At 40.7% G+C, this 20,247-nt stretch overlaps 2 protein-coding genes across 2 annotated transcripts in view; one reads left to right on the top strand and one right to left on the bottom strand.

The window, feature by feature from the left end:
* The window catches only part of SMIM13 (small integral membrane protein 13), a 28,238-nt gene extending 8,314 nt beyond the window's left edge, over positions 1–19,924 (bottom strand). Inside the window, exon 1 of the mRNA XM_026511488.4 lies at positions 19,726–19,924. Within this exon, the coding sequence (XP_026367273.1) occupies positions 19,726–19,801 (76 nt within the window). The 5' untranslated portion in view covers positions 19,802–19,924. The remainder of the gene's footprint in view (positions 1–19,725) is intronic.
* LOC123001714 (U6 snRNA-associated Sm-like protein LSm5) lies at positions 5,049–5,321 on the top strand. The gene is given in 1 exon segment (XM_044388628.1): positions 5,049–5,321. A coding segment is annotated over 1 exon segment (273 nt).
* Positions 19,925–20,247: the final 323 nt, after the last annotated feature.

Below are 20,247 nucleotides of genomic sequence, written 5' to 3'. Positions count from 1 at the left end.
GTCTGGGTATTAAGATATGCAAGGGTTGGGAGTGGAAGGGGAGCACGTGGGCAGTGACACAGCTTCCCACAAAACATCATGAAGTAGAGAACTCTCCTGATTTAGATATGGAGTTCATCTGCTGGGCAGCCAAAAAGAACAAATATTCACCGTGCTTATTTTCTACAGACTACTGTAATGACAGGGTGAGAATGCAAAGCTAAAAGATAAATTGTAGCGTTGATAAGAACTGCAGTGGTATTTACTAAACTGAGGGAAGTTCAACAAGTTGTTCTCCAAGTAAAATGACTTAAGTTCTAACAGAACTATAATTTTTCAGAGACAGATGGCAGAAGGAAGTGGAGGAAGGGAGTTTCCATATCACAGTACCTACAGTTAGTAAGAGCTCCTGCTTCTACAAAGAGTATTATTAGTCTAAACAAAGGATGATTCTAAAAACCCCAGGCAGTTTGATTAAAAAAAAAAAAAAGTTATACACACGATCATTTATTTTAGAAAAAGAACCATTATTAAAACCCCAATAAGTATATACCAAGGAAAGCATGACGTAGCAAAGAAGAAACTAAGAGAAGTACTACTACAGTGCCAGATAAAGCTGCTAATAAGACAGTTATGATGTAATTACATTCTTTAACTTTGGGCCAGGTACCGCAAGGAAATGCTCTGCACGTATCATTTAATGGCCAAACTGTCTGTTAAAGTACACTATCCATCCACATACTTCTGGTAGCTGATTAACGGGGCCCTGCTCTATTCATCAATAGTAGTTTACTTATACTGGTCATATGATAAAAACAAAGTACAAAGTCATATAATAGTTCATCTCCTCTTATTTTAGTAAAGGAGATTTTAGTTCAAGTCACAGAAACCTTATCTTCACCAAAAAGAGGGAATTTATTGTTAGCTTACAGGAGAATAAGCTTACAGAATGCATGGGAAGAAGCAGGTTGCTGGGGACAGAACTAGAAGGCTCTTGTGAACTGATGTCATTCTCAGAGCATTACTCATTTCTCTCTACACACTTGCTTCACTTTCTTCTCGACTTCCCTTGCACATAGCTGCTTCTTCCCAGTTCTATGAAAGCCTTCTCAGTTCATAATTTCAAAAACCATCCCCCCAAAAATCCCACCCCAGATCTCTATCCAACTTGGGTCAAGTGTCAGCCCCACGACCAGTGGCAGCACGCATTAGCTGGGCAGGTACCGTGAGCATGGCTATAGCGCTTTCCCCGGAGAGTTAAGAGTGTGATCTTAGAGACTGCAGGGGAGTGGACAGAATAGCCTAGAGAAAGAATCCAGGAAAGCTGTCTCTCTACTCTTTTTTTAGAAACAGAGTCGTGGAAGATGGTCCCCACTAATGAGTCACTCAGAAACAAAACATCCCTGAGCTAGGCAGGCAATTCTTTTGTTGGATAAAGTCTAAACAAATCTTCAATCTTCCTGCCTGATTCCTTCCAAACTGCAACACAGTGTAACCTTTAGTGAATGTCCACACAGCAAGAGGTCATCACCCTCTTGAACTAAGGAACTACTTATGGTGGGGGTGAGGTGAGATTAGATGAGGCTGAGAGTCATAGCCTCCCTTTTAGGGAAAAGAACACAAGTAAATGTAAGGCCAGTTCAAAAGCATCTATTATCCACTGGAATGACCCTAGTTAAAGATATGTGATTACCACGTTATAGCCATTCACAACAAAATCACTCCCAACTGGCTACTCATCATACTCTGCTAGGAAGCGTTGAGAAGCATAACTCTGACTTCCCATATGACTAGACCAGCGCAATTTGGACTCTGGGCCCTAGTGTATGTATGTATCTTTGTGGGGCAGTGGGATGAGAGGAAGACTGATCACTAAAAAGGCTACCTTTTACTGAAAAGGACTTACCCCTGTACCCTGCATGCCTACAGCCAACAAGAACTCTTCTGGAAGTATAGCTCATACAATTCCTCCCACTGAGACCAGATATGAAGACACCACAAACTGCTTAGTTTACGCTTCTGTATGGGATGCGTGTCTCATACCTTGTCCTGGGATTTAATAAGAGAGAAAAGGGAGGGAGGAAGGGAGAGAAGTGGGGGGAGGAGAACTGTCCACAATTATATGTATATAGAATCAGAAACATACACCAATTGCTGAAACCAGTACTGCAGTTTTTCATAGTTTAAAAGGAAGCATGTGCTTTGCTCCAGTCTCACACTGGTAAGCACTGTACGTCAGAAAAACTGGCTGGCAACAGAGGGTGTATATCTGGGGTAAGCAAAGGAGCACTCATTCCTGTGTGCCAGTAACTTAGCATTAGTTCAAAGGATAAATTTCATGAAACACACTGTACATTGTTTTTCTCTGCAAGATAAAGGCGCTGGCAGCAGAAGGGTAGTGATAGCAGATGAACCTGAGAGATGAACCAACACCATCAACACACCGCAACCCCAAGGGACAGTTGTAATTATAGAGTTCTCAGTTTACAAAGTGCTTTTCTATTCAACAGCTCCTGTAATCCTCCGGATTGCCCTCTGAATTAATGAGACTAGATATCATTATCCCCAATTTCTAGATAAGAAAATAAAGGCTTAAAGTGATTCAACCATTGAAGAAGGCCAGCGAGGCAAGAGGGGGACGATTTTTAAAAGTTTATCAAATTTCTCAGATTTTCGTGGTGAAAGTATGGCTAAAACCCAAAACACTAATTAGAGAATGAGAATTTGACTTCACTACCCAAGATCTTTTCAGGTCAAAAACCCAGCTACAGTATAATCACAAATGTTTTTCTTTTTGGAATCATTCCAATGGAGTTACATAATCCCACCTTCATGAGGGCATCTAAGTGGTTAACTAATTGGCTCAAGACCAATCTCAAATTGTATAAAGCTCTTTTCCATTTTTAATCCTCTTACTGATTTTTATTTTCCTCTGAAGGCAGCTAAGGCTCACTTCTAAGGTAATATATCGAAGGCAGCAGACACACACAGGCTACGTAAAAACAGAGCCATGCTCTTCCACGTCCTGCCACAATATTCCCTCTACTGCACACCACTTTCGTAATGACACACTGGGCAACACTAGATGATAAGCACCTGGAGATACCATTACTGAATCAACATGACGTTGAACCGTGATACCTCCACACCCAAAACTCTTTAATCCAACAAATAGTACATTTTTTATGTTGTCTTTTAAAACCTCTCTTTTCTATTTTCTTCTCTCTTTGGTGACCACAACATGCCCATAGATCCAAATATTACCTCTATGACAAATTATAACCACATTTTTCCTCCATACCTCCCACCTTTCTGGAACCCCAGGAAGGAATCTCTGCTTGGTTGGCTCGAAGACATCTTTAAAAAGTATATACATCCTACAGCTCCTTCTTCCGATTTTCATATTTCTGTAATGGGTATTACATCCTCTCCCCATCTCTCTGGTGAGAAATAGTTCCTTTTCAGCACATTGCCCCTCCTCTACTTTACCTCAGTGCTATAGATTCTACCCCAGTAAGCCCTCTCCCATCTGTTTGCTTCTCTACATTCCCAATGCCATTCTATCTAGCCTAGATCAAATCCTTATTATCTGTCAATGGGATTATCAGCATAATGGCTGACAGCTCACACGCATGTTGGAGCCACACTGCTCAGCCGTGAATCCTCACCCAACAACTTACTTGCAGCTTGAGCCAGTTAACCTCTATGTGCCTCAGTTTCCTTTTGCAATAAATGGAGATAACAGTACCCACTCTCAAAGGGTGACACTGGTAATAAAATGAATACAGGGGCGCCTGGGTGGCACAGCGGTTAAGCGTCTGCCTTCGGCTCAGGGCGTGATCCCAGCATTATGGGATCGAGCCCCACATCAGGCTCCTCCGCTATGAGCCTGCTTCTTCCTCTCCCACTCCCCCTGCTTGTGTTCCCTCTCTCGCTGGCTGTCTCTATCTCTGTCGAATAAATAAATAAAATCTTTATAAAAAAAGAAAAAAAAATGAATACACATAACATGCTAAAGAGAATTCATGGCACATAATAAACACATATCAAACGCTACCCATTGTCACTGTCTCCTAGGTTCCAGTCCCTTCCTCTCATGGCAAACTCAACAGACACAAGGCTACTACCACCGTTACTAAGAATGTCAAGCATCGTTAATACACAATCTTACACCTTCCACTACACTATCTCTTCAGTAGAACACTGTCTTGCGTGACTGCTCTACTACATCATACCCGCCTCCATCCTTCATTGCATTAATAACTGTCTCTCATTCCCCCCAAGACACGAGTTTCTGAAGACAAGGCAATGTCTGGTTTATCAATGCCTTCCACTTTATTCCCTATTCTTGAACAGTACCTGGCAGAGCAGACACTCAAATCAACCAACCCCCATGCTCTCAGCCCCTCAACAGAAAAAACTACCCATGAATTGAAGGGTATAATGACTTTCACCAATTAACCCATTTCAGAGCCCTGAAGATGCCTGCTACATAATGTAGTTATAAATGGAGAGAAGTGCTTTAAGACACTGAACAAACAGCCTTACCAACCAAGTTGACCTGATACATACAGTACCTTCTATTCAATAACTAGAGAAGAATCATTCTTTTCAAGTGTATATAGAACATTCACCAAAGTACACCGTTAATCCATCTCATTAACTTTAAGGGTAGACCCTCTTAAATTCTATTATACAAAATATATTTTCTGACCATAATAAAATTAAATTAGAAATTGATGACAAAATGGTATTTGGGGAAAAACTTCAAATATTCCACGTTTAAACAACATACTCCTAAATAATCCATTCCAAAGAGAAATCACAAGTGAAACTAAAAAATAGTTTGAACTGAATCATTTTTTTTTTAGTTTAGTTTAAATTCAAGTTAGTCAAGATATAGTGTAGTAGTGTTGATTTCAGGAACAGAATTTAGCAATTCATCACTTAGTGTTCACAAGTGCCCTCTTCAATGCCCATCATCTACTTAGCCCAACCTCCCATCCACGCCTCCCCCTGAATAATTTTTTTTTAGATTGAAAGCAATACCCGTGACTTCTGGCATAGCCATGACAGCTAACACTACCACTAACCCATCACAGCCTCTGCCTCTAGAGCTTGTGGACAAATTTATAGGATGAAGAATTCACATTGTGATATAAAATGATAAAGAAATTGTTGGCACACTTTTGGGGTATGATGACTTTGTCAATAGGGTATTGGAGGATGTCACTAAGTTTGAAATCACACCAGAAGGAAGAAGGATCACTAAATTAGATAAAATTTTGCTAAATGGAAATAATGTAACAATGCTGGTTCCTGGAGAAGGTCCTGAAAAATGAATGGCTTTCCTTGACTTACTGTTTTGTCCTATAATAACAAAACAGAAATTTTTTTTTAACCTTTTAATATTTGGATTCTGTAAAGCTAAGGTTCCTGTTAAAGGGAAATATTTTGAAGATGCATTGTAAATGCCATTTTTGTAAATTAATCATTACCTTGGAAAAAGAAGTTTGTTCTTTGAAGACTAAAACAAAAATGATTTTGGTTAAAAAAAAGAAAAGCAATACCCGCAAGGAAATTTATTAACTATTTTTTTCAAAAAAAAGGGCCTAAAATCAATAGTTGAAGCTTCCACCATGAGAAACTAGAAAAGTACAAATTAAACTCAAAATAAGAGAAGAAAATAAAGATAAAAGCATAAAGCTATTAAATAGAATATGGACGAATAATAAAGGAGGAAAAAAAACAATGAAACCAAAGTTGATTCTTCAAAATGATCAAAATGTATAAACCTCCAGCCAAACTGATCATGTAAAAAAAAAAAAAAAAAGACACAAATAAGAAATGAAAGAGAAGACATCACCATAGAGCCTACAGATATTAAAAGGATAATGAGAATATTATTAACTTTATTCTTGTAAATTATACAATTCAGATTAGAGTGCTTGAAGAGCACAAACTATGAAAGTTCACAAAAGAAGAAACAGATAACTAGAATAGCCCAATATCTAGCAAAGAAACTGAATTTGTAGTTAAAACCTTCCCCAAAAGAAAAGTCCTGGCCCAGATTAATTCTACTGAACACTTAAGAAAGCATACAAACTGTGGCAGATACAGCTTAGTAACCTCAGTGAGTCAAGCCATGTCTAACTCTTGTATGACCTGTCCCCTTGAGTGTGGACGGAACCTGTGATCTACTTCCAACCAACAGAATACAGCAAGGGTGATGGGATAAGTTATATGATAAAGGTAAAAGGATTCTGCAGATACAATTAAGGTCTCCATCAGCTGATTCTGAGTTACCGAAAAGGGAAATTATCATAAGCAGATCCAACTCCATTAAGCGTAAATCTTTAAAAGAGAGACTGGGACCTTCCTTGGTATCACAAAGATTCTCCTGCTGACTTAAAGAAGCAAGCCACTCTAAGTCCTGTAAGACTGTAAGTCCTACAGTCACCAGGAACTGAATTCTGCCAGCAGTCCTAAGAGGCAGGCTAACACCCTGAACGCAACTGTGAGATGGAGAACGGAGGACCCAGCTAAAGCCACACCCGGACTCTTAACCTGCAGAAACCGTGAGCTAATAATTTGTATGCTGTTGTGAGCTGTTAAGTTTGTGGTAGTCTGTTATGCAGCAGTAAAAATCCAATATCCTAATTCTAGGCAAACTCTTCCAAGAAATAAAAGAGGAACACTACCCAACTCACTTTTGATGAGCTCTTGCATGATCCTTATGACAAAACCAGACAAAGGCATTTAAGGAAGCTACTAATATTCCTCATGAATGTAAATGGGAAAACCTTAAATATTTAATAAATCAAATCCTGCAAAAAGGATAACCCATCAATATATAAAAAGGGTGTATCTGAGGAATGTGGGGTTGTTTTAACATTCAAAACAATGTAATACACCATATAAACACACTTAAAGAAAAATACCATGATCATCTCAATGCAGAAAAAGCATCTGAAAGGAAATTCAATATCCATTGCTCATTTTTTAAAAAATTTCAAAGTAGGAATAGAAGGAAACTTTTCTTTTCCGAACTAAAAAAAGTATCTATAAACTACAGCTAATATTAAACTTAACAGTGAAAGACTAAGTGTTTCTCTCCAAAAGACAAGGAGAAAGATCTGCTCTCACCCTTTTCTTTCAACACTACACTGGAGGAACAATGAGGCAAAAACTAAAAGACATAGACACTGGATGGAACAGGTAAAACAATCTTCATTTGGAGTATCATCCTCCGGGTAGAAAAGTCTATGGAATTAAAAAAAAAAAAAAGGTAATAAATGAATTTTGCAGTTTTGTAGAATACACTGCCAATATACAAAAATCATCTGTATTTCTATTGTATTTGCAGCAAACATGAAATGAGTACCACGACAATAGCATCAAAACTATGAAACCTTTAGTTAAACTTGACAAAAATAGTGCAAGAACTGTATTATATACTGAAATACGTATAGTGTTGCTGAGAGAAATTAAAGTCCTAAAAAAAATAAAGAGATACCATATAGTTATGGATTGTAACATTAAGATGTCTATTCTCTCCAACTTCAATAGATCTATTTTAACAAGCTGATTCTGAAGCTTATAAGGAAATGCAAAGGATATAAAATAGTAAACACTTTGAAAAGAGTAACACTGCATAACCTATACAAATGGTGTAAAGATACATATGTCAATGGAACAGAACAGTCCAGAAATAAACCCATATATATATCATCAATTGATTTTCAACTGCCTTTTCAATAAATGATACTAAAATACCCTTATGTAAAAAAAAAAGAACTCTGATCCTTAACATAAACCAAACACAAAAAATTACTCAAAGAAAGTATTTGCGAAACATGTATCTGATAAAAGATTGCACCCAAAATACCTAAGAATTGTTACAACTCGATAATAAAAAGACAATGCAATTTCTTAAGCAGGCGAAAAATTTAAACAGACACTTGACAGCATGGCTGTTGGCAATGGAAATGTTTGGCAATTTCTTATAACGTTACCCAAGATAAATGAGAACATATATCTCCACCAAGACTTGTAAATGAATGCTAATAACAGCAGTAATACTTGTAATAGCCAAAAACTGGAAACCCTAACATTCATCAATAAGCAACTGGATTAACAAACTGTGGTACATCCAGCCAATGGAATATTATCCATCAAATAAAAAAATGAATCACTGATATATACAACACCACAGATGGAGGTCAAAAGCATTATGCTAAGTGAAAGAAGTCAGACACAAAAGACTTGCTGCACGATTCCATTTACATTAAATTCTAGGAAAGGCAAAATTATGGTTATGGAAAGCAGTGCAATTGTTGCGAGGCGCTTGAGGACTGACTTTAAAGGACATGAGGGAATCTTCTGGAGTGATTAAAATGTTCTGTGTCTCGATTGTGGTGGTCACACCACTGCATACATTTGCTAAAATCATCAAATTTTGTACTTTGTCTTCCACACATCAGTTAATTCCTATTTCTTCACTTGTACATCAATGTGAGCTAGACAAGCAAAAATATATCCATCGTCAGTATTCCCAGATTCTATTATCTGCATTTGTCTGCTGGCTAAAATTAAGACATTGCACGCACTGCTCAAGTCACACAACTAGTAAGTGGCAGTGCTGGTAGTCTGTAAGCTAGATCAACCAGAGTCCAACTGGTCACTAACTCCCCGACCTTGTTTGGCACAGCAGGCACCCAGGACCGGGCACTAGACAAGGCCTGCAAATTTCAGTCTGTCCATGGTCTGTTAAGCCAGGTTGAACTAGGGAGCACAGCCAAGCCAACCCCCAGAGAAGGAAAAATCTGTACACCAAGACAACTACTTCTCTCTCATGTAGGTCCACACTAATACTCTCCTGCGACCTAAAGACTTCAATCTCTTTAGACACAGGGGCAGGCAGAGCAGACAGAAGTGGCATCACTGTTGTTGGGTCAGGCTACAATCAGACGAACACCACTCCCAGCCCCTACACTGCTGCCCCCTTATTTCAAACTCTCATCCACCCTTAACACTAACCTACCTGGTTTCCTTGCTCCTAGCCTCCCACTCCTCACATTGTAGCTAAGACAGCCTACAAAACTAAGTCCCTGCCAAAGACTCTTAGCTCCCCATTGACTAATAGAAAGCATAAATTCTACAGGAGATGCGTATAAAATGCCACAGTCTGGGGGTGCTTCCTGCCTTCATCTATAACCTCACCTTGGCCAATTCTTCAAGGACTGAAAATTCATCCATTTGAAGATTCATGGAACACTTACTATGTTCCAAGTATCATCCTCACTGGAACATATATGCTCCCTAAGAAGAACTTAGGCAAACATAAAGCATTGTAAGGGTAAAGGGGGCAGGTGTGTGGGAGGCTTGTGTCCTACGGAGAGGTCAGGGAGGCCTCAATGACAACTGGAATAACAGTGACAAAATTGCCATTTACTGAGACGGAGAAGGCTCCAAGAACAAGAATGTGGCTTTAGGGGCGCCTGGGTGGCTCAGCTGTTAAGCGTCTGCCTTTGGCTCAGGTCATGATCCCAGGGTCCTGGGATGGAGCCCTGCGTCAGGCTCCCTGCCCCGTGGGAAGCCTGCTTCTCCCTCTCACACTCCCCTTGTTTGTGTTCCCTCTCTTGCTGTCTCTCTCTGTCAAATAAATAAATAAAATCTTAAAAAAAAAAAAAAAAAAAGAATGTGGCTTTAGATATGCTTATTACACTCATTCTTCAAGAGTTGTTATAACCCCAACTCCAGGCCCTCTCCCTCCCTGGAGGTCAGGGGGTAGAGCTGAAACTTCCCATTCTCTAATCCTGTTTAGTATTTTCAGTGACTAGCCCCTACCCTCAAACCACCTAGGGGCCCCACGCTGAGACTTACCGAGCATAAATTCAGGCATAGTCCAACGAGGCTTGCTATAAGAAACAGACGATGCTACTATCACTCAGTAAATTTTAAGTTTGGGGGGTACCTGGGTGGCGCAGTCGTTAAGCGTCCGCCTTCGGCTCAGGGCGTGATCCCAGCGTTCCAGGATTGAGCCCCACATCAGGCTCCTCCACTAGGAGCCTACTTCTTCCTCTCCCACTCCCCCTGCTTGTGTTCCCTCTCTCGCTGGCTGTCTCTCTCCGTCTAATAAATAAATAAATAAATAAATCTTAAAAAAAAAAAAAAATTTAAGTTCAGGGAACTTTTTGCCAGAGACCAGGGACAAAGACCAAATATAGTATTATCCCACTGACATGAACTCAGTACTTGATGACTGCTCCTGGAGCCAAGGGCAAAGCAAGTTTGTTTCTGTTTGAAAGAAAGGTAATTATATCATAAAAGCCATACACGAAAAGTCCACAGCGAGTATCATTCTCAAAGGAGAAAAACTGAAAGCTTTTCCTCTAAGATCAGGAATGACAGGGAGGCCCACTTTCACCACTGTTGTTCAACATAGTACTAGAAGTCCTAGCCTCGGCAATCAGACCACAAAAAGAAAGAAAAGGTATCAGAATCAGCAAAGAAGTCAAACTCTCACTGTTCGCAGATGACATGATACTCTATGTGGAAAACCCAAAAGACTTCACCCCAAAATTGCCAGAACTCATACAGGAATTCAGCAAAGTGGCAAAGCCAATGCACAGATATCAGCTGCATTTCTATACACCAACAATGAGACAGAAGAAAGAGAAATTAAGGAGTTGATCCCATTTACAATTGCAAAGGATCTATACTCAGAAAACTACAGAACACTCATGAAAGAAATTGAGGAGGACACAAAGAAATGGAAAAACATTTCATGCTCATGGATTGGAAGAAAATTGTTAAATGTCTATGCTACTTAGAGCAATCTACGCATTCAACGCAATCCCTATCAAAATACCATCAATTTTTTTCACACAGCTGGAACAAATAATCCTTAAATTTATATGGAACCAGGAAAGACCCCAAATAGCCAAAGGAACATTGAAAAAAAAAATCAAAGCCAGTGGCATTACAATTCCAGACTTCAAGCTATATTACAAAGCTGTCACCATCAAGACAGCAAGGTAACTAGCACAAAAACAGACACACAGATCAATGGAATAGAACAGAGAACCCAAAAATGGACCCTCAACTCTATGGTCAACTAATCTTTGACAAAGCAGGAAAGACTATCCAATAGAAAAGACAGTCTCTTCAACAAACGGTGTTGGAAAAATTGGACATGCAGAAGACTGAAACTGGACCATTTCCTTACACCGTACCCAAAAATAGACTCAAAATGGATGAAAGACCTAAATGTGAGATAGGAATCCATCAAAATCCTAGAGGAGAACACAGGCAGCTACCTATGTGACCTCAGCCAGCAACTTCTTGCTAGACACGTCTCCAAAGCCAAGGCAAACAAAGGCAAAAATGAACTATTAGGACTTCGTCAAGATAAGAAGCTTTTGCACAGCAAGGGTAACAGTTAACTAAACCAAAACAATCAACAGAATGGGAGAAGATATTTGCAAATGTCTTATCAGATAGCGGGCTAGTGTCCAAAATCTATGAAGAACTTAACAACACTCAAAAACAAATAATCCAATCAAGAAATTGGCAGAAAACATGAACAGACATTTCTCCAAAGACAGCCAAATGGCCAAGAGACACATGAAAAAGTGCTCAACATCACTTGGCATCAGGGAAATACAAATCAAAACCACAATGAGATACCACCTCACCTCAGTCAGAATGGCTAAAATTAACAAGACAGGAAACAAAAGATGTTGGCAAAGATGTGCAGAGAAAGGGGAACACTCTTAAACTGTTGGTGGGAATGCAAGCTGGTGCAGCCACTCTAGAAAACAGTATGGAGGCTCCTCAAAAAGTTGAAAATAGAGCTACCCTACGACCCGACAATTGCACTACTGGGTATTTACCCCAAAGATACAAATGTAGTGCACTGAAGGGGCACCTGCACCCCAATGTTTATAGCAGCAATGTCCACAAAAGCAAAACTATGGAAAGAGCCCAGAGGTCAATCGATAGGGGTAACTGGGTGATGGACATTAAGGAGGGCGCATGATGTAATGAGCACTAGGTATTATACAAGAGTGATGAATCCCTGAACTCGACCTCTGAAACTAGTAATACATTATGTGTTAATTAATTGAATTTAAATAAAATGATGGAAATTCATAAAAAAAAAGAAAGGTAATTACCAGGGAATGGATATACACACCCAACTTGATGAATTTCATGTAAAATACAATATACCTACATTAGTAGACCTTTTCTTAGATTCTTACAAATTTGTTGTTGGAAGTAATGACTAATTTGTATCCTCTTCCAGGATTTGTGATTTAGTGGCAGAACCAGGTTTCCTTATCTTTGTATCTCAGGACCATGCTTATAAGAGATGCTCAAATATTTGGGGGATGAATGAGTATATGACATATGGCCCAATAACTGGGAATGAATAAGAAGGTAAAATAATGCCCAAGATTTCGTGCGTAAACTGTTAATAAGGAGTTGTTTTAGGTAAAGATTCTGAGCTCTATGAAACAAGAAAAAGGAGTAGAGTCGTGTATGTGAAACTGGAGCTCAGAAGTGTAGTAGTTTTACTAAAGTTACCTTGTATGAGTGTGTTCCCTATTGGGAGTATAAGGTCCTCAAGAGCATGGATTACGCTTTGTTAATTTTTGGATACAATGATCACTGCCACAGCAGTGAACATGAGAGTTTGTTGAGTATATTTTGAGTAATATAAGGGTTATCCATCTTGAGACAACTTTGGTTTGTACACACTTAAGACTTATTTGTAATTTGTAATGGGAACTGAATAATTTGTACTGAGGAGTCTTTCTTCATTCTTCCTTCAAATATATGAGGGCCTAGTACATGCCAGGCACTACTCTAAAATCCAAGGATAGAGCAGTGAACTAGCCAAACAAGGTCCCTGTCTCCATGGAGCTTATACTCTAATGGGGGAAAAACACAAAAATAGCTCATTTCAGAAAGGGCTAAGTGCTTAGAAAACCAAGGGTTGGTGAGCGAGAGAGTAACTGGATGAGTTACCCTAGGTGGACCAGTCACATGAACAGCCAGAGGAAGACGAGGGCAAAGGCCCTGGGGAAGAGTACAAGGTTGGCCTGTTGGCGGAACCATGAGAGTAGTGGGGAGGAGAATGGAGAGATGAGTGGAGAAGCAGGAGGGGTTCTATCACTCAGATCCTTGTAGCCACAGTAAGGGATCTAGACTGTATTTCCAGGGAAATGGGAAGCTGCTGGAGGATAGGTTTTAAGCAAGGAGTGACATTTTTAAAGAGTGGTAAATGATCCAGCAGAGCAAAGGAAACAAAAATCTGGATAGCAGGAAAAAGGGATAGAAATTGGAGCCAAAATTCAATCTAGAACTATGGAGAAGATCGGGACTTGGGGTGAGAAGAAGGAAGGATTAAGGAGGGAAGACAAAAGGATTGGCTGAAAGTCTATTTACAAAACTGTCATGCAGGCAGCCAAGCTTGTAACACCCAAGCAGAAAATGAGAGGATTCTCCTCTGAAAAGATGGAATACCCACAGAGAAGAGATCTCAGATTACTAACAACTGGGGTTTCTCCTAGGGAAGAGGCCAACCCGCTGCCAGACGGACACTGAGAATTTATTACCATCTTTTACTTCTTCACCCTTAAATATGAATACAGAACAGAGCACTGGACGTTTGTAAAAATCTTCAATCACAAAAAGTCCAAAGCAAACAAACCATAAGAAAATACATGGAAGAAACAAAGGCAATTGTGCAGGGAGAAGAAAAACTACAGTTTTTCTTATTAAAAACTACAATTGACCCTTAAGCAACACAGGTTTGAACTATGTGGGTCTGTTTATAGACAGAATTTTTTTCAATAAATATAGTACAGTATTATAAATGTATTTTCTCTTCCTTATGACTTTCTTAATAACATTTTCTTTTCCACTTTATTGCAAAAATACAGTATATAATAGATATACAAAATATGCGTTAATTGACTATGTTCTCAATAAGGCTTCCAGTCAACAGGAGACTGGAAGTTAGGTTTTTAAAAAGTCAAAAGTTATCCACAGATTTTCAACTGTGTGGGGGTTGGCATCCCAACCCCCATGTTGTTGAAGGGTCTACTATATAGCGAATATGCGTACAGAGATAACATATTACAAAATACAAAACAGGTGCTGGCAAAACAATCAGAATACAAGAAGGTTCTGAAATTTAAAAACTGAATAGAAACATAAAAGAAGATAAAACTCAAAACATATGCCAGAAGGGAGAGGAGAAATGGTAGAAAATAGGAGATAAACAGGTAATACTAAAGACATCAGCCCATGAGGTCCAAAATCCAACTAACATTAGTCTTTTTTAATTGACCGGGCCCAGAAAAATGGAAGGAAGAGAAATATATCAAGACATATCATTATGACATTTCAGAATAACAATGATAGAAAAATCTACCAGAAAGCATCTAGAAAGATAAATTAAGTTACTTATAAAGGACAAACAGAAGGCGTTTGATTTCTTAAAATCGGGCCTAGGAAAGCAGACATTTAGTGAAGTTATCATTTTTAAATTCTGGATGAAAATTATCTACCACTTGAAATTTATTCAAATTATCAATCAAGTATAAAGGTAGATTTTTCTAGAAACTTTGACATCAATAAAAGACATTTTGACATCAATGAAAGACATTTTCAGGCAGGCATTAGCTCAAAAAAATTATCTTTCATGCCTTCTCCCTCAGAAAGCTACCAGGAAATGTGCTCCTGCAAAACAAGATTATAAACTAAGCAAGATGATGACATGAGATCCAGCAAACAGCGTCTACAGCAGAGAAAGTGAAGGGCAGGCCAAGAAGGAAGGAGAGCTCTGGGATTGCGTGGGGGAGTGGGGTCAGGGGATAACAACGGGCACATACAAAAAAGTAATACTAGGTAAATTAAAAAGGCAACTGTTAACTTCAAGAGAAATGAAGAACCACATAAAAAAGTAAGTGTAGTCATGTTATACTATCTGACCAGCAGGGACTACTTACACAGTTAAAATATAAATCTTGGGGCGCCTGGGTGGTACTGTGTCGGTTAAGCGTTGGGATTCTCAATTTCGCCCAAGGTCATGTTCTCAGGGTTGTAAGACAGAGCCTCAGGTGGGGCTCCGAGCTGTGCATGGAGCCTGCTTAAGATTCTCTCTCTGCTGGGGCGCCTGGGTGGCTCAGTCGTTAAGCATCTGCCTTTGGCTCAGGGCATGATCCCGCCCTTCTGGATAGAGCCCCGCATCAGGCTCCTCTGCTGGGAGCCTGCTTCTTCCTCTCCCACTCCCCCTGCTTGAGTTCCCTCTCTTGCTGGCTGTCTCTCTCTCCGTCAAATAAATAAATAAAATCTTTAAAAAAAAAAATAGATTCTCTCTGCCCCCCCCCCCCCAAAAAAGTAAAATATAAATCTTGACTCTCAAATGAATCTAAAAGTTGTCATTACTAATGGCATGCAGGTAAAGAAGTGGGGACTCCACCATGGTTAATAATGTCTAAAGTTGCAAAATCAAGAACTAGCTATGAATAAAATATTTACAAATATGGAAGTAAATAACTAGGGGAAATAGTAGAGCAAAGGGCTGAAGGGAACTACTTTATGCCTTTAGTACTATTAACTTTTGAAACTTTCTTTCTTTTGTTAAAAACATTTGAGGGGCGCCTGGGTGGCGCAGTCGTTAAGCGTCTGCCTTCGGCTCAGGGCGTGATCCCAGTGTTCTGGGATCGAGTCCCACATCAGGCTCCTCCGCTAGGAGACTGCTTCCTCTCCCACTCCCCCTGCTTGAGTTCCCTCTCTCGCTGGCTGTCTCTCTCTCTGTCAAATAAACAAATAAATAAATAAATAAAATATTTAAAAAGAAAAAAAACAAAAAAAAACCATTTGAGAAAACATGGTCTTAATACAAGATAGACTAGTATGTGAAAAGTGGATTATAAATGATGTGGCTTTGGCATATAGGTGAGGTTCGGTGGGGTGAGGTCTGGAGCGGTGGCCAACAAAGCATTCTTGAAACTAAGATGTCTTTGATGCAAAAAGGTGGTTTTATTAAATCATGGGGACAGGACCTGAGGGCAGACAGAGCTGCACTGGGGTTGTGAGGAGCAACTGATTATATACCAAGGGGTTGGGGGAGGTAAGGAAAAAGGGAGGTTTTCAAAAGAACTTTCATATGCTAAACAGGACCTACAATAAGATACCAGAGGCCTTGCTTGTCAAGTTAAGCTTGTTTTTTCCTCTAAAAAGGTATTAAGATAGTTGGGAGCTTCTTGGAAGAATGTCACACATGTCCCACCCAAAGGTGGGGGGGCAGGGAGGTTGCAGGGTGTCAGCTTATGCTTTGTCTTCAGCTAGCCTTCTGCTCCCTCATCATAAAGAAAAGAGGGGGTCAAAAGACACTAGTTAAATCAGTGCAAGCCAAAGATGAAGACAGTGGTGGTGATCACAGATGTGGAGAAGAGAACATATTTCAGATTCCTTAAAGACATAAAACTGAACATACTTCCAGATAGAGCTGGTATTTGTAAAGGAAAAGGGATGGGATGAAAGGAAGTGCAAAACTAAAGATGACACCCACATCCTTGGCTGCTGGTAACATCTGAGATAGGAAGGGGGCAAGGGAGAAAGAACACAGGTGACAGAAATCAAGAGTTCTGTTTTAGGTATACTAAGTTTGAGATGCTTTTTAGATCTCCAAGTGGAGTTATCATGAAAAAAAGTTTGATGCATGAGCCTGGGGTGCAGGAGAAAAGTAAGAGCTGGAGCTGTCCATCTGAGTCATTAGTTACAGTAAATATTTAACCCTCTAGGGCTGGATAAGATACTATGGGGAGAGAACAGAAGGAAAGGGAATATAAATATATATTTGTATTATAATATGTTATAGAAATATAACAGAAAATAACTGTATCTCATGGAGTAAGTGCAAGTACTAGTCCATAAAATTTTTATTTCAGAGACAGAAAGCTGATAGCTAGATAGATGTATAAATAAACTGATATGTAACTTATATACTTATGAATGTACTGGGATTAATCTAAAATGTATTTCCTATCAAAGGCTGTGATCAAAAAAATGTTTAATAAGAAATTCTAGTGGGGGGCACCTGGGTGGCTTAGTCGGTTAAGTGTCTGACTCTTGGTTTTGGCTCAGGTCATGATCTCAGGGTCGTGGGATCGAACCCCATGTTGGGCTCCATGCTCAGTGGAGTCTGCTTCTCTCCCTCTCCATCTGCCCCTCCCCTCGCACTTTTCCTCTCTCTCCCTCTCTCTCCAATAAATAAGCAAACAAAAAAATTTTTAATTAATTAATAATAAATAATTCTCATCTAAGGGATGAGAAGCCAGGAAAAGATAAGCAATTAGGTACAATGGTAGGAAGGACACTATGAAAATATAGTGTACAAAAGCCAAGAGAAATACTTCATAGAAGGACTGCTCACCTGTATAGAATGAGTATGAGAGGTTAAATATACTTAGAACTCAGTGAACATGGACTTGGTAATATGGAGGCCGTTTGTTACTGACCTTGACAAAGGCCACTTCAGTGAATGGTAAAAGTGGAAAACATTTTAGCATGGATGAGAGGCAAGAAAGTACACCCAACAAATACACACGAGAGAAAGAAAACCTCCCAAGGAACCTGAAATTTGAAAGTCAGCATTCACTGAGTGAGAGAGCCAGTCAGTTCTACAATAAAGCAGGCCATGACAGGTTTCTAATCTCCAACTTGACTGTATCTGGATAGGGCCTTTAAGAGTTAATTAAGGTTAAAAGAATTCATAGGGGTGAGGCCCTAATCTAATATGACTGACACCCTTTTTAGAAAAGATTAGGACACAGGCACACGTAGAGAAAAGACCACATGAGGACACAGGGAGAAGACAGCCATCTTCAAGCCAAGGAGAGAGGCCTCAGAAGTAATCAACCCTGCTGGCAGCTTGATCTCGGACTTCTAGCCTCCAGAACTGTGGGGACGTACGTTTCCGTTGTCTACTGTCTGTGGTATTTTGTTAAGGCACCCTTGCAAACTAATACAATGCCTGATATTCTCAAGTCTCAAGTCTAGTTGGATCTTTCCCTCCCCTCCCCAAGCCGCAGGCCCATCCTAGTCAAAACATGAAACTACTCCATCATTAGCTCTCCCAACAAAACAGTGCTTGAATTACTTTCCTCATAAAGCTATTAGTTCTGGACCATTCCAATCAAAATAAGATGTTCTTTTACTTACCACACCTCACCTCTCATTCCATAATATTTTCTGAAACCAAAGGCAAGGCATTTTTAGAAAAATGAGTAAAATCAAAGTTAACTACCTATGGGGAGCTGAGAGAACAAGTAAGATGTAAGTAGCAACGGGGAATTTCGATGCCCCAAAGGCAAGTTCAGCAAATACTCTACGCAAGGTTTTGTGTGGTCTACCTGCCACATGCATCCCCACCTCCAAGCAGCTGGCATCTTCAAATTATAGAAGAAAGCATACGCTTTCCTCCTTCCTCACACGCAAACAAATCACACAGATCTGGTTTTCCTTACTTCCAGAATCTTACATATCTACAACTGGCCCCAAATCCTGCCTTGACAAGCAGGAAACGGAGGCTTTTCAATTGTTTTATCATCAGAAAAGAAAGGCTGTTAACTCTGGTTCCTTCCTATGGCAAGAAAACTAAAAATTTACATACAAGTATGTAAGTACAAATACATACAATAAAATACAAATGTAAATACAAATACATACATATGTATTTGCATAAGTGCACACATATCTTCTCCAAACACAGCAGATACTGAGCATTTAGTACATTAACCATGAAATGACTAAGCCCTATAGTATTTATTTTTATTTCCGACAAATTATTCCCACAACCCGAACCATCAATATATTGGAATTTTGAAAAGTGAAATTCACTCACACCTGGTTCTCAATACTTCCCAAATTTTCACAATTGCTTTGCCACTTTGCTATGTAATCTGTGGTTATCAATTACTGTATATAAAGAAATCAAGAAAACTTAAAATTGAGTTAATATTACCCTGAGAAAAAAGTTTTACATCCTCCCATCCCGAGAAAGAAAAAACATCACAGCAAACAAAACAGCACCATTATTACAAAACCTAGAGTTAGGTTACCTGACCCTGGAAGTTTAATATAGCCGGTGTTTTTTAAGTTCTGCCTAGCCTCAACATTTCTGTCTCGAATTTAGTTTAAGCCTGAACTCGAAGTAAACAATTTCCCGAGTGCTTCATACCCAACTCTGTCCCTTCCCCTAATTAAATGAAAGAAGGAAAACCTCTCATCATCATTAGGGTCAGAACCTCTGAAAAAAGAAAAGGAGTAACCAATCACTTCACCTTCGAAAACAGGCCAAGGTTAAAATCTGGGCAGACAGTGGTTAAGAATGGCAATCAAGAGCGGACGCTGCCGGCGAAGCAGTATCTGGTTTAACCCCGAGTCAGGATGCCCAGCCCTGGATCCTTCTCCTTCCCACTCCAGGATGCCGGCGGGCCTGTCCTGGGGCAGGAGCACGTCTCCCCTGACTCAGTCCTTAGAGCAATGGTGGACAGCAGATGATTTTAAGAAACGCGTCCATCCACACCATTAAAAACAAAACAAAACAAACAACAACCAAAAAAAAAAAAAAAAAAAAACCCAGACAAAACAAGCGAGCACCCAGAATCGCGCCGGCGTGTGTAATACCGTGTGGAACTGCCCCGCGGCGGATGCCCCACTCACCGCACACCATCAGCAGCAGCACGATCAGCAGCGTGGTCACGAACACCAGCAGGGTCAGCCCGACGTTGTGCCACATCTTGGGGACAGGACGGCGGTCGGCGCCGAGCTGCGGAGCGGCGGGCGCGGGCGAGCGGAGGGCGCGTGCTGGGCTTCAGCGGCGGGCGCCGGGGGCGACGGAGCGCCGGCGCGGCAAGGGCGGCGGGCGCCCCTCGGCAGCGCCCCCAGGGGGCGGAGCGGAGCGGGCCGGCGCGGGGGCGGGCACCGCGGCCGGCTCTCCCGGCCGACCCTCCGCTCCCCGGCCCGTGGAGCGCGCGGCAAGGCGCGACGCAGGGCGCCTCTAACCCCTCATCGTTCCGGGGAGCCGGGGACGCGGCGCCCTGAGACCCCGGCGACAGCCGGATGTGCTTCCATGGCGGACGCCGCGCGCCCGTGGACGGGAGAGAGGGCGAGCACAGGGACGCGCGGCGGCCACACAGCCCTCGTCGCCGTCCGCCTTGGGGGATGGGGGTGGGAGGTGAGCGG

The sequence above is a fragment of the Ursus arctos genome, unplaced genomic scaffold (genome assembly GCF_023065955.2).
Source record: "Ursus arctos isolate Adak ecotype North America unplaced genomic scaffold, UrsArc2.0 scaffold_31, whole genome shotgun sequence".
Taxonomy (NCBI): domain Eukaryota; kingdom Metazoa; phylum Chordata; class Mammalia; order Carnivora; family Ursidae; genus Ursus; species Ursus arctos.
This window is presented reverse-complemented; position numbering and strand designations above follow the sequence as displayed.